The 14,697-nt window shown below is 43.2% G+C and overlaps 1 protein-coding gene across 3 annotated transcripts in view; it reads right to left on the bottom strand.

Annotated features, from left to right (window-relative positions):
• SP3 (Sp3 transcription factor) overlaps nucleotides 1–12,301 on the bottom strand; it is a 62,302-nt gene extending 50,001 nt beyond the window's left edge. Inside the window, exons 1-4 of one of the 3 annotated variants that reach the window (XM_033423590.2) lie at nucleotides 12,161–12,301; nucleotides 11,420–11,536; nucleotides 10,796–10,918; nucleotides 662–2,021 (exon numbers count right to left, since the gene is read on the bottom strand). In XM_033423590.2, coding sequence (XP_033279481.1) covers nucleotides 662–2,021; nucleotides 10,796–10,918; nucleotides 11,420–11,518 — 1,582 coding nt within the window. In that variant the 5' untranslated portion in view covers nucleotides 11,519–11,536; nucleotides 12,161–12,301. Of the gene's footprint in view, nucleotides 1–661; nucleotides 2,022–10,795; nucleotides 10,919–11,419; nucleotides 11,548–12,160 lie in introns of all 3 variants that reach the window. The other 2 variants (XM_033423589.2, XM_004267322.4) reach the window with 2 other exon arrangements.
• Nucleotides 12,302–14,697: the final 2,396 nt, after the last annotated feature.

Consider the following 14,697-nt stretch of genomic DNA (forward strand, 5'->3'; position numbering starts at 1 on the left):
CTACTTAATTCTTAACACAACAAAGAGTAGACTTCCAAAATTTCTACCCAGGCTATCAATAATAACATATCTAACACAGCTAGGTTTAAGTACTTCACACTTGTAAGAATAAACTATCACAGAACTGAAGAATTTTAGGTCTAGAAGGTACCCTAGATATAGTTACCTAGGCCAACAGCTGCATTTTACATGCTGAGAAAACTGAGTTTGCAAGAGAAAAAGTAACTTAGCCAAAACCACACAGGCTAGCTAATGGGTGAGACAGCATAAACAGTACCTACTCCCAGTACCATGTTTTCACTATACCAACCTGATTGCCCAACCAAATAAAATGCATAGAACATTTAATTTACATCACACCAAGAACAGCCAAGACACCTTACATGCCAAATAAAAATTTTGTGATGCTTGAGAGTACCAATCAGATGTGAAAAAATGTACAAAACTAAGTGACGAAAAACAAATGTAATTGGCATAACAGAGAAATGAATCTTTGACTTCAAAAACTACAATCTTTCAATGAAGAACAATTTGAAACACGTTTTGGTGTTGACTTTTCACAAAGACACAGGGAAATGTATCATCACCTTTAAAGACAGCCAGATACTGATGAACACCTCACTGAACTTATCTATAGCATGACATGACTTGGAAAACTCACCTGCAGGACTGTCAGCATTCTCTCCGGGGTGTAGTTGTATACCAGTAGAATCTATAGAGTTTACTGTAACTGTCTGTAGATTTGGCAACTGACCAGTGCTTAGACTAACTGGAGTTGAAGTCAAGGCTCCACCTGCTGCAACTTGACCAAGCGTGAGTGTCTGAACAGGCGTCAAAGTTATTTGTTGGGCAGCAGTATTCTGTATTTGCAAATTCTGCAAGTTCTGAACCCCTTGTACTTGAAATGTTTGCCAAGTTATCTGTCCAGAAGGGGTCACTGTCTGTGCCTGAATTAAAAAGGTTCCAGGATTCAGCTGCAACTGAAGATTTTGCAAAGCCTGTTGTGATATATTCTGACCACTGGCTTGCACACCATGGATTGTCTGTGGTGTAATACCTTGCACAATTTGGGCTTGACTGGTTGGCTGCTGAGACTCTTGAAGTTGCAGATGTTGTACAACAGGCTGTGCTGTAGAAACCTGAATATTCTGAGCCTGTGTCTCTTCAGAAACAGGCGACTGGATATAATTTCCCTGAAGATCTGAAGAATGGACTTGCCCACTAGTAGTAGTCAAGCTATTTGTATTTTGTTGTAATATACCTGTACTATCTATAGTAACAGGCAACTGTGATGAAGAGGATGTTGGCACAAATAAATCTGTCTCAGTATTAGTTTCATTAATATCAGGAGAAACCCGCTCACCAGTCCTTTCTGAATTGTCTGAACTATCCATAGCTTGTCCTGTGTTTATCAAATGTCCATCAGCATTAATGCCTGCGGTCATTGTCTGAGAACTGCCCGAGAGTCCCAAAGAATCTAGATCGACACTATTGATTGGTACAAAGGTAATATTTCCTGGAAGACCAAGAGGCACATTAGCAACTACTTGGGTTTGGCCAGGAAAGGATGAACCACCAATTGCAACTCCCTGAACCTGGACTTGACCAGTCTGTGGTATGAGATTCTGGATATTAGCAGGAGGTGTTCCAGAGGCAAGCAAGGTTTGATTAGAGCCAGGAATGATCTGAATTTGACCACTTTCTTGATTTATACCCCCATTATCTGAAGAGCCTGTGAAACCAATCTGAACCTGCTGACCATCTGATGACTGAATCTGTGGTATTACTTGATACTGAACATTGGACACTGTACCATTTGATGAATCTGATCCTGGTGCAACTGAAAATATTTGCTGATTCTGCAAATTCTGAAGGGGAAGGACATACTGCCCACTGGAAGTAGCAGCACTTGGAATCTGTACTAGATTACCAGCTTCATCTTTTATAGTTGTAGGTGTGGCTGACAAAACCTCCCATCGGTTTGGTGCTCCTCCTAACTGTGCAGAAGCCAAATCACCTGTCTGGATAAAGAAAACAAAAAATGTTATGTGATATGTATTTGTGGTACATTTAATCCAATCCTCAAAAAACTGATATAAATCCTACCACCTGAAAATAAAAGTTCTCTTAGTAACACAACACAGCTCAAATACAGAAGTACTATATAAACTACAATAATCATCATTTCCAATTTTGTTAGTTATTGCAAAGATAAGCCATGCTATCTGAGCAGGAAAAAAGTTCAATTAGAATATTATTTATGACTACCAACTGATTTTCTAATCCCTCACCTATGATCTACAGTTAAAAATAAATAAGTAAAAGTAGAAGTAGCTAGAGAAAAGATTACGGACAGCTCAAACCAAACATACCTCACTGAAAAGAGTTCAAAAGGTATAAAACTCACTAACAACATACCACTAAATCAGGTACATTACATACGCATACGAAAAAGAAATATCAGAGCAGTGTCATCAGTTCCCTGAGTTAGAAAAAGTTAAGATTTGTATATTACTGCTATCAATGTAATTGATAGCAACCTTAAATCAAACAATTAAAGCTACTCTTTCATGGCATGTATTAAGGTACTCCAGAGTAAACTCAGGGTGAGGGCGATTCCTTTAGTGACCCATCAAATTCTTTTTCCCATGAACTACTAAAAAAATATGAGACCTTAAAAAATTTTAATGAGGAAAGGTTATTGCCCTGTGACCACCACTGCAAAGTCAGCCCATCTGAAAGGTTTTTCTAGAATCTAAAAGCTGGAGGATATAGACTTGCTTTACCTACTATTTCTACCTAAGTCTGCAGAAGAATGCTAGACATATATATTTTGTATTCTGTGACCTGCTAGAATCTCAGATATCATCTCCATATTTTATGGATTAGACAAGACTAGAAAAATACCAATGAAGGAAAGTAGAAAGCAATAAAACCCAACAAATCAATGTCAAATTTTTTTTTGACATTGACATTCAAAGGGTAAATTTTTTAAGGAATAATAACAGTAACATCTAACATTTGAACCGTTCTTTTATATGCCAAAAACCACTTTTATATGCCAAGAACCATGATAGGGATTTATAAGATTATATCACCTGTTGCTTACAACTATCCTATGAGGTATTATGACTATCCCCATATCACAGATGACAAAATTGACAGACAAAATCACACAGCTATCAAATGGCCAAAACAGGATTTAAAACTAAGCCAGTCTAACTCCAGAAGCCAGGCTCTTAAATACTATACCATACTTGTCTCCCACTAAGACCAGGGGTAAAGATGTGGGGAATGAGACCCTATATGAATTAATCACCATCAAAATAATGCCATCCCTAACCCATTTCCTTCTAGATCTGTATATGATTTCCCATAACTCCACACACCACTAGACAATGAGAACATGAGCATATCTAGCCCAGAATTCTCAACCTAGGATCCATGCCTGGGATTCAAGGGATCTTTAAATCCTCTAAAATAGCATACCAACTTTTTGATAGAGGGCCTGGGGTGGGGGTGGGGGCAATGGTATCTAGAGTTTCTTCATATTCTCACAGGGGGGTCTTGTGACCATAAAAAAAAAAAAGGTTAAGACAAATACTGTTCTCTCAACATAAACCATTCCACAAAATTTAATACAAATATTGTACAACCAGATGAACCTAAAAATTTAAGAAGACTCACTACCTAATTTTCATGTACACACACAGTTGAAGAGTATATATTTCAATAGATGAACCACAGTGTAATGACTCCATTCAAGACATTTGAGCCTATCTGCCAAGATGAAATAAGGATGAGTAAGCCCATGAGATATGTAAGGTCATCTTCAAGTGGTTCACAATCTATCCAAGCAGACATACACATACAAGCTACTACTATGTGAATAGTGGTGTACACTAGGCATATAATCAGAACACTTTGGGGGAACACAGAAAAATGAAAAAAAAAAAGATTTCACATAAGAGATTTTTAAGTAATTGTGGATAAAATTTAAGATTTCACTGTGTGTGGTTAGGAAGCAGAAATACAGGCATTAACAAAGTATAGAAATAAAGTCACAGACTTTTAAGAGACTCTAAAAAAATAATGTATAGTTTGGAGTTCGAGAGGATCCAGAAAACATTCATATTCATAGAAAAGAGTAATGGGGAACAGGACTAGACATTTTTATCAGGGCCTGTAGTAAATGGTTTCACAGGTCCTACTAACAAGTTTGGACTTTATCCTACAGATAGTGAATGAAAGCTATAAAACGTTTTGAGGCAAGTGAGTGGCGCAATCAGATCTGTGCTTTATAAAGATAAACTAAGACCTAGTGAAGGAGACTGAAAGGCTGAAGACAATAAAGGCAGAGAAACCGTAGGACCCAGTACAAATGTCCAGGCCTGAACTAAAATAGTGATCTATCTTTTAAACACAAACATTTAAACTTATCAAACTTAAATTGTTAAAATGAAGCACCAGACTTTAAAAGTAGCCTACATTCTTCAAATTCTACCTGGTATAAAAATTACAAGCTTAAGTAATCTTTCCCTATATTAGAGTAACAATTCATGTTTCACTTCAGTCTCTTGGCTTTTTTTTTTTTTTTTTGCGGTATGTGGGCCTCTCACTGTTGTGGCCTCTCCTGTTGCAGAGCACAGGCTCCAGATGCGCAGGCCCAGCGGCCGTGGCTCACGGGCCCAGCCGCTCCACAGCATGTGGGATCTTCCCGGACCAGGGCACGAACCTGTGTCCCCTGCATCGGCAGGCGGACTCTTAACCACTGCGCCACCAGGGAAGCCCAGTCGCTTGGCATTTTAAATAAACTAAAGATATTTAAATCTATCCTTTATACTGAAATCTACACTAAAGTATAGTGCTTCAAATCCAATTCTTATCTTCTTAAGGTTATTGTTCACCTATGGAGAACCAACCTTGAATTTTTTCTGACCGGCATTAAATATACAATTTTTCAACTTATACCAAATATAGTATCTTACATACAAATTAATTTTACAATGCAGTCATTCGTAGGTATCCCCAGGATATTGGTTCCAGGACCCTGCAGATACCAAAATCCCCCATGCTCAATTCCCTTACATAAAATGTATACTACAGGCAGACCTCCAAGGATGCAGAACCCACAGATATAGAGAGACAACCGTACTGGCATTTTGTCTCTTTTTCATCCTTAAAATAAAAAGTCAAATTTATGGCATCTGAGTTTTTTTTTTAACAAAATCTTAATAAGAGCAGATATTCAACCATAAGTGAACAGCTTTCTAGTTCAAGAAATTCCTTGAAAATACTTACAACTACTCAAATGACAAGTCTGAATAAATACTAGAACCCCCTTCTCCAGAAGCTAAATAAAAATAAACTACAGTACCACTTTTCCCAACAATGCAGGCCATTAATTGAAGGGAAATCTCCAAACCTAGGACAAAATGATATACTTGAACTTTTTTGAGTAAACCTAAGGTTAAGAGCATATATAAAAACTATTTATGAACACTGAAACATATATAAGCTTAGACTTATATATAAGTCTAAGCATATATAAGCTAAACATATATAAGCTAAGACTTATAAACATATATAAGCTAAGACTATAAATGCTTAGAAGAAGGGAGTACATTGCACTAGAAAGGAAAAAATTCATAACTGGGTTCTAGCCTAGCTAGAACTGTGGAATCATGTGTGATTTAGAGCAGGACCTTATGGGAAAAATATTACCTTGCAGGGTCATAAGATCCTAAAGAAAGTGTTAAGCGTCATAAACTGTAAAGCACTATATAATCCTATATTATCCTTATGATAACTAAGATTATGAAGACAGATTTGAAAAACATCCAATTGCGCTTAGCATAATGAGCAATAAATACTTACTGAATGAATAAAAGTATTTTAAAATTATTGCAAAGGAAATGATAGGAAAAATGAATAAAACCGACCTTGAGATATTACAGTCTTCAATGAAAAACTCTACACCAATTTTAAACCAATTCCACAATAACCCCCCAATATTTCAAAACTACAAAGCCTACTAAAACCATTCATTTGTAAGAGAAATTTCATCAGCAGCATACCAAAAAAATAGGTAAATTAGAATCTGAGACCAAAAAACAGTTGTAAGAATGTGTGATGGGGCTTCCCCGGTGGCGCAATGGTTAAGAATCTGCCTGCCAATGCAGGAGACACAGATTCAAGCCCTGGTCCAGGAAGATCCCACATGACATGGAGCAACTAAGCTCGTGCGCCACAACTACTGAGCCTGTGCTCTAGAGCCCATGAGCCACAACTACTGAAGCCCGCGTGCCTAGAGCCCTTGCTCCAAAACAAGAGAAGCCACCGCAATGAGAAGCCCATGCACCACAACGAACAGTAGCCCCTGCTCACCGCAACTGGAGAAAGCCCACACACAGCAACGAACACCCAACACAGCCATAAATTAATTAATTATTTTTAAATGTGTGGTGTTAGGCTACTGGAAACACTACAAAGGGAGGGAGACATAAAAATACATATCCCAAGCAAGAATTAGTATTTGGTTTGGATTGAAGATAACCCTCTTCATTAAGCCTAGACATTAAAAGAAAAATCCACCAGTGTTTCTCTCAGTAATTCTAATATTCTTATTGACAAACAAAACACCTATTAACATGGACACTGGCATTACTGTAAAAGGTTGTAACTGAAGGTAATCCGAGTTTCCCTCTGTATACAAACACATAATCACATGGTAAATAAGACCACATCCAAGAGTAGCCCTGGGACACTGCTATAGCAAATTCTACAACCAGGCATAAAATGGACGGGGACACACACACACACACACACACACACACACACACACACACACACACACACACCCCACCCAAGGATATCTTCTCCATAACAGCTGTGTAAAGGAAAAAAATAAACTTCATACCAACTTGTTACATCACATTTAGAAAGGATTATTAACCTCTCAGTTAATGGCTTTATGAAAGCCAGAAATGGGCAAGGAAAGAATATAACTGGAAACAAGTGTGAAGCTAAGGTGAAAACAAACTTAAGAACCACTCTTAGGCAAGTACTAAAGTTTCTTAAAATCTTCAAAGGAACGGTAAAGAACACAGACTGCAGATACAAAAACAATTACCTAATGAATTCCTTACAATGACAGTGTAAGTCTTATTTGAAATAACAGCCAAAATAACCTTTTTTTGAAATAAGCTATTATTCACTTTGTAGTTCACCAACATTTACGTAGTAAATGAACACTAAATTTACAAGTTAAACTGAAATTCAGGCAATGCCTTTCATAATATTTACTTGTTCAATTTATTACACTGAATTACAAACGAAATAAACAAATTAGTAATTCACAGGTTCACACAAATGTAGATTGGACAAGTTAATATCTCATAAAGGTCTACTTTTTATTTTCTTTTTTCTATAAATTTATTTATTTTATTTTTGGCTGCGTTGGGTCTTCGTTGCTGCGCGCAGGCTTTCTCTAGTTGCGGCGAGCAGGGGCCACTCTTTGTTGCGGTGCGCAGGCCTCTCGTCGCAGTGGCCTCTCTGGTTGTGGCTCACGGGCTCTAGGCATGCGGGCTTCAGTAGTTGTGGCACGCGGGCTCAGCAGCTGTGGCTTGCGGGCTCCAGAGCGCAGGCTCAGTACTTGTGGCTCACGGGCTTAGTTGCTCCGCAGCATGTGGGATCTTCCCGGACCAGGGCTTGAACCCGTGTCCCCTGCATTGGCAGGTGGATTCTTAACCACTGCGCCACCAGGGATGCCCAAGGTCTACTTTTTCTATACCTTGATCTATTACTAAAACTACACAACTCTTAATAATAAGTATAAAAGCCTTGCCATCAAACCAATTTTGAGAGTCCACACTGTGGGACATTACAGGTGAGACTGCTTTGTGATTAGACCTATTCAGCTCTGTACTGAGGGTAACCAAACACTCTTGGCCAGGATCCAGGATGAACACATAACATACTCTAACAAATTCTAAATTGAAAATATGTAAAGCAAATCTGCAGTACAGCTATTGGCTTTTCAATGCCCCTTTAATCTTAAAATACCAAACTAGGGCTTCCCTGGTGGTGCAGTGGTTGGGAATCCGCCTGCCAATGCAGGGAACACAGGTTCGAGCCCTGGTCTGGGAAGATCCCACATACCGCGGAGCTCCTAAGCCTGTGCGCCACAACTACTGAGCCTGCACTCTGGAGCCCGCGAGCCACAACTACTGAGCCCACGCGCCACAACTACTGAAGCCCACGCGCCTAGAGCCCATGCTCCACAACAAGAGAAGCCACCGCAATGAGAAGGCCTCGCACCACAACGAAGAGTGGCCCCTGCTCGCCGCAACTAGAGAAAGCCTGCGCGCAGCAACAAAGACCCAACGCAGCCAAAAATAATAAATAAATAAAAAATTTTTTAAAATGCCAAACTAAACTAGTATAAAGTTGCATTTTATGTGTATATTTCCCCTTGGTTTTAAACACAACAATACTATATGCAATGTGGTATCCTGAACTGGATTCTGAAACAGAAAATGGGCATTAGTGAAAAAATGGTGATATCAGAACAAAATCTATAGTTTAGCTAATAACACTGTATCATTGTTAATCTCCTAGTTTTGACAAATGTACCATGGTTATATTAACATTAGAGGAAGCTGGGTGAAAGGTAAAAGGTACCTTTCAGTTCTATCTTTGAAACTTTTGTGTAAATATGAAATAAACCCAAAATAAAATTTTTAAAAAGCACAGCTCCAAAAAATCTCTCCCTAAACCTCTCATAATTCCCAGCAATTTGAATAAAGTAACATTATCCAAGCACATTTTTAAGTGGGGAAAACTACTATGAAATCACTTAAATTCTTTCATTTTCTGAGATGTCCATGTCTAAAATTCATCTTTGAACTGGAAAAATAATTTTCCCATTCGCTAAGGCAAACATACTCAAGCAGTCTTACTAATTTTTACTCAGTGAAAAATGTTATGCACAGGTACCAAACATACAAAGAAAAAATGCTCAGACTGATTCTGGTTCATGTTCATCTGGCGGGAAATGTGATGTCAGTAGAGATTTGGCAGTTCAGAGGAGCTGAAGAGGCATGGAAACAACTTCCCTACAAATATATGGCCACAGCAGGGTAAGGTTGGAGACAGTATTCTATTCTTTGGGTGAGACTCATGTACATACACATATTTTTTACCTGTAACTTCCTCCTTCACTTCTCTCCTCCCCCAATCACTGAACTGATATCTAAAAACTTGGTAAGTTGCAGTTACAAAAAGTTTTTTGTTCTATTTGAAAGATTAAAAAAGATAAGTAGAAGCAATCTGCTTTGCAATTTTACTCATGCAATGGTTTTTAAGATAAACTTTTTTTGTGTGTGTGTGTGGCATTGTGGGCCTAACGGGATATAGTTCATAAAAGAGGTTTACCAGTCCATAAATTTGTTTAAAAAGTAACAATGCCTCTCACATACATGATTTTAAGCCTTTACATTTTAATCTGCTTACAAGAGGACAAAACCTAAAGTCATACTTTTAAGTCATTAAATCTACTCACATCCCTCTACAGTATAATTTCAAACACTAAAATTAAAAATACAATATTTAATATAGCTTAACATTAGCTTCACTTTTAATGCCTTGGAATACTAAGAATTTCCTGCAGACTATACCAAATATCAAACTTTTTTGTCCACAGTGACAATTCAAAATATCACGAAACAAACCGATTCCCATAATCCACATTAAAAAAAAAAAAACACGCAAAAATGATGGGAGAAGTTCCAATTATTTTAATAAGTGAACACATCTACATGTTAAACTAACGCAACAACAAAGATACAAACGAATATAAAATTCACAAAAATCTTAGAAACAGTTTATAGCTAATTGGTATGAAGCCCTCCTGTAACACTGGCCAGCTCCTCCCCCTGCCCCCGACAAACTAAAAATCCTATAAAGAGAATCCCACCACATCTTATCAGACTGGCAATCACAATAAAATGAAAATATAGCTTTGCCAACCAAATTCAACTAAGTATGGTATGCATTAGCATTAATGTAAATATTGATATAATTCCATACACGTACTTTTGTTTCTAACACTGGTATACCTATTCAAGAGCCAAAGTACTACGTAACTTCGCCGATTTCAACGATCACTTAAACTCCATTTATGAAAAATTACTGTAAATTTAAGTAGTCTGCAAAAACTAAAATTCGACAATTTAGAATGGCCATCAAAAAAGCACTCAAAAAGTATTCAAGTGTTCATTCTTGTATACAGGAGTAATTCAAAGAGTAAACCTTTGTTCCTTTTTGTAAAAAAACGATTTAACACTTAAATCGGTAAGATCTAGTAACTTCCAGCAGGAAAAGCCCCGAGTTCAAAAAATACTAGAAACTGAAGACACTGCCTCCGTAGCTGATACTATCTATGGCCGATAGGCTGTGCCTGAAATTTCCGTAGCGCTCGGCGAAGGAGTTTTCAGCACTGATACGAATTGCTCTAACATCCATTTTGGAGTCCTCTACCCCCACCCTCTCAGACTTCATTTTGTAGTGAATTTGGATGGAGGTGCCGCAGTGACAATGTAGAGAAAGCCTGGTCTGGCTTCTAATCCGAACAAGCATGCGAAAGAGCAGGAAAGGGCGCCCCGGCCGCGCGACCGTCCCTCTCCGGGAAGGCGCGGGCGCCGGGGAGGCCTTTCGGGCGGGATGGCGGGCGCGCCGCGGGCCCGGGATGGCGGGCGCAGGGCCTCGGCGGGGGCGGGCCGCGCGCGAGACTTACCGCTCCGGCGGCGGCGGGGGCCCCGGCTGCGGCGGCCGCCTCCTCCTCGTCGTCGCCCGGCGATGGTGGCCCTATCTTGCTGCAGGTAGCGGCCAGCAGAGCGAGCGGTGACGGCTGAGTGTCCTACCCCCGATGGGCGGGTTCAGAGAGGAAGACAGGGGGAGGGGGTGGCGGTTAGGGCCGGGCCGCGCTCGCACAGGAAGTGCGACTCGGGCCTCGCAGGCTGCACCCGGGCGAGCGCCAGCCCGCGCTCTCCTTCTCCTCCTCCTCCTCCTCGCCTCCGGCTCGCACGCACACGGGCTCCACCGTCCGCGGGAAGGCGGGCGGCGGGCCGCGCGCCGGGCCTCCACCTTCCGCCCGGAACCCAGCCCCGGGAGGGCGCAAGCTCACACACACTCACACTCTCTCTCTCTCACTCACACACACACACACACACACACACTCACACACACACAAAAAGACGGCGGGCGGGGGAGCGCGGGCGGGGTCGGAGCGTTGGCGCCTCGGGCGGGCAGCTCCCGGGGCGGGGGGAGGGGAGGAGAGAAGCGCGGAGGGAGGGGAGAGGCGAGGGGAGGAGAAAGCGGCGCGAGGGGGGAGCCGGGCCGGGGCTAAGCCGCTCCTCACCTGGGCCGCCGCCGCCGCCACCGCGCCGTTTCCGTGCTGCTGCTGCTGCAGATACTCGCCGTGGCCGCCGCCGCCGCTGTCCACGTCCAAGGCAGCCATTTCCTCTTGTTTCACGGGCTTTTCGGGAGCTGCAGGCACAGCGCGGGGGGGGTGGGGGTGGGGAGGAAGGCGGGTGGAGGAGAGGGAGGGGGCCCGCGGGCCGAGGCGAAATTACTCCGAAAGCCCGGACCGAGTCCCCTTCCCCTCCCCCACCCGCCCCCCGGCGGCGGCGGCGGCTGCTCCCTCCTCCCCTCCTGCTGCTGCCCCCGCCCGCCGCTGCCTGTAACCCTCCTCCTCCTCTTTCCCTCCTCCTCCTCCTCCCCGCGCTGCCCCTGCCCCCTCTCCTCTCCTCCCCTTTCCCTTCGCGCCGCTCGCTCTCACTCGCGCTCGCTCCTCTCGCACCGTCAGTCACTCACACGCTCGCCCGCCGCCCGCGCCCGCACACGGGGGGATACGCTCCCGGCGGCCCGGGCCGCCAGCCCCGGGCCCGGCGGGGACACTGCGTTGCTGGGGCTTGAGGGGTGGACGGTAGCTGGCGGGGAGGGGAGGGAGGCGGAGGGGATTGCGGCTTTCTGCCTCTCACAGACACTCGGTCGCACACAGGGGGCCGGGAGCCGGCGGCGGTGGCCCCCGGCTGGCTGTGGTCGGCGGTAGCGGCGGCGGCGGCAGCAGCAAGGGTTGCTCTCTCTCGGCTTTACGTACCGGTCATAGTGTGTTTAGGGCACCTCAGGCGGGGCTCCCCGCCGCCTTACACATGGTGAGGAGCGAAGGCGGCGGCGGCGGGAGAGGATGCGGGAAGCGGCGGCGGACACGGCCGGAGCGGTCCGGGGATTTTTTTTTCCTATTTTGATTGACTGTGCGGGAAACACAAAAGGTGGAGCCTCCAGCCCAAAAGGGGGGAAGAGGGTGACAGCCCGCCCGGAAGTTCCGCCCCTCTTCTCCGCGCTCATTCGCCACCACGCTCTTCGTAGGCAGTGCTCATTGGCCCGGATGCCCGTCCGTCACTCGGCCAGGCGGCGCGCTTCCTGTTTGCCCCCCGGGTGGAAGGGGAGAGACAATGAGCGGTCGTGGCGGCGAAGGTTCCCGAGAGCGGCCACGGCTCGCCTGTTACCCCGCTGTGGCCGCCCAGTTCGCCGGCTGCCGCTGCCAGGCCGAGGCGAAGGCCTCTTCCACCTTGCAGGCGCTCGGAGCAGGCCCCAGCAAGCTGTAGGGGGGCTGAGCTGGGGAGGAAATCCGTCCCCGGAGGATCCGGCTCCACTCGACGCTTCCTCCATCCCGGCGGCAGCCGGATCTCCCCAGGGCGCTCTCGGAGCCTCTGCTTCCCTGCGCTGCCAGGAGGCCGCCGCCGCTCAGCCCCGGGGCTGCTGCTGCGACCGCTGCTGCTACTGAGCAAACCGGGCCCGCCCCGCGAGCCCGGGAGGAGGGAGCTGGTATTGGGGGAGACACCCCCTCCGAGGCTGGAGGAGGATTTTCTCTCGTACACGTTCAGCTCTTAGATTCAGTCTGAGCCATCTCGTTCCCATCCCCCTTAGCCCTTGGTTTCCCAACCAGTCTCCCACTTTTACGTACCCTGGAAGCAGGCATTTTAAGCAGAAAAGAAATCTCAATTCACCTCACAGATAGGAGAGCTTTCATTCTGGCCAGTGGCACCAAAGCAGACAAATATATTTCATTTAATACGTAGTGCGTATATTCAAAGGGACACAATCCTTTAAAAAAAATGTTTTTTTCGGCCACATAATCATTTTGTTGCACAAACATAAATTATTCCCTGCTTCTTAATCGTCTTGGTAACGAGTGAAATATCTGAAAAAGCCCATCAATAATTGCCAGCATTTTTAAAATAGTGAATCTCAGCGAAGTTTTTTTTTCTTGGAACATTTTAGTTACACTTTAATTAAAAATCCCGTTTCGCTTACTGGATTAGGTTAACACTCCTTTGCTCTTTGGCATGCTTGACATCTTGATGTCATCCTGGGTGGGAGAAATACTCAAGTTGTGTGTGTGTGTCTGTATGTTGCCAACTAAGAGACATCTCTGCCTATTACCTTTAGATCTAATTGCCAAGAGAGAGGTTAAGCTCAAGAGGTAGAAATGCTGTCCACCATACGCTTTTTGTTAGAAATCTGACTCCAAGAATTAGTGTTCCAACTGTGATTATTATATTTGTTTCGTAAATAAAGTTGTGCTGGGGGCTGGAGTTGTAAAGCCCAAGCACTTGAACTAGATTTTGTGTGCGCTAACTGAAAAGAATTTAAGAATTCTTTTATGAGAGACAGAGCTTGCATCTTAGTTTTTATATTTTCATCTTCTCATAGGATCAGAAACATTGCATGGTTAATGGGCACTTAATTGTACGAAAGACGGAATTTCCAGGGAAATGACCTAAAAACCACAAACATGCAAAAACAAGACTTGAAATTCTACATCTAAGAATGAAGTTGATGTCTTCTAACAGTGAGAACTTTTGTCTCATAAGTAGAAGAATCACTTTTTAAAGTAAATTGTATAAACTCTCCCTGTACCATTTTACACTTAAATTCTAAAGGAAAATTAAAGTGTTATAGAATAAGCTGATTTTTGAAGAAGAAAAAGAGGGATGGGAGGCTTCAGGGGAGGACAAGTGAAAACAAGTGGAGTGGGAGAGAGGGAGGGAAGTCACAGTATTGTCACTCTTTCTACTGACATGGATGTAGTGGATAGAGAATAGCTCTTTCCCTAGAAGAGATACTTCAGACATTTTCAGGTGTTTTTCTAGGAGTGGGGATGTGTTTTATGAGTCTAAGCATACTACCTCCATGCCCCTTTCACAAAGTCTTAGTCTAGCCACCCATAGAAAGCAAAGTACTTGGCCACAGAAATTCAGTTCATTTCCTCACTGATACCAATTGACAAATGGAAATAAAAAATCATTTTCAAACATTTTTGGTCCATATACCATTCTGACAAGATGCAAAAACAGTTCATCTAATCTAACTGGAGAAATAACCTACCAGAGCTAACTATTCTGCTTTTAATGAAATGCTTTTAAGAGACACATATACCAAAAGTATCACTACTACATAATCAGATTCAGAGGACCTGCTCAGACCACACTGAAAAGAGTTATTGTCATGGAATATCTTAAGAAGACTGGAAATGAAGGTAGTCTCTGGAAAGAACATCTTTTCTTAGCTATTCCAGTACTGTAGTCAAATCTTGAAATACAATTTGTGTTAATTAAAAGATTTGTTTTTCGG

Source organism: Orcinus orca, chromosome 7 (genome assembly GCF_937001465.1).
Source record: "Orcinus orca chromosome 7, mOrcOrc1.1, whole genome shotgun sequence".
Taxonomy (NCBI): domain Eukaryota; kingdom Metazoa; phylum Chordata; class Mammalia; order Artiodactyla; family Delphinidae; genus Orcinus; species Orcinus orca.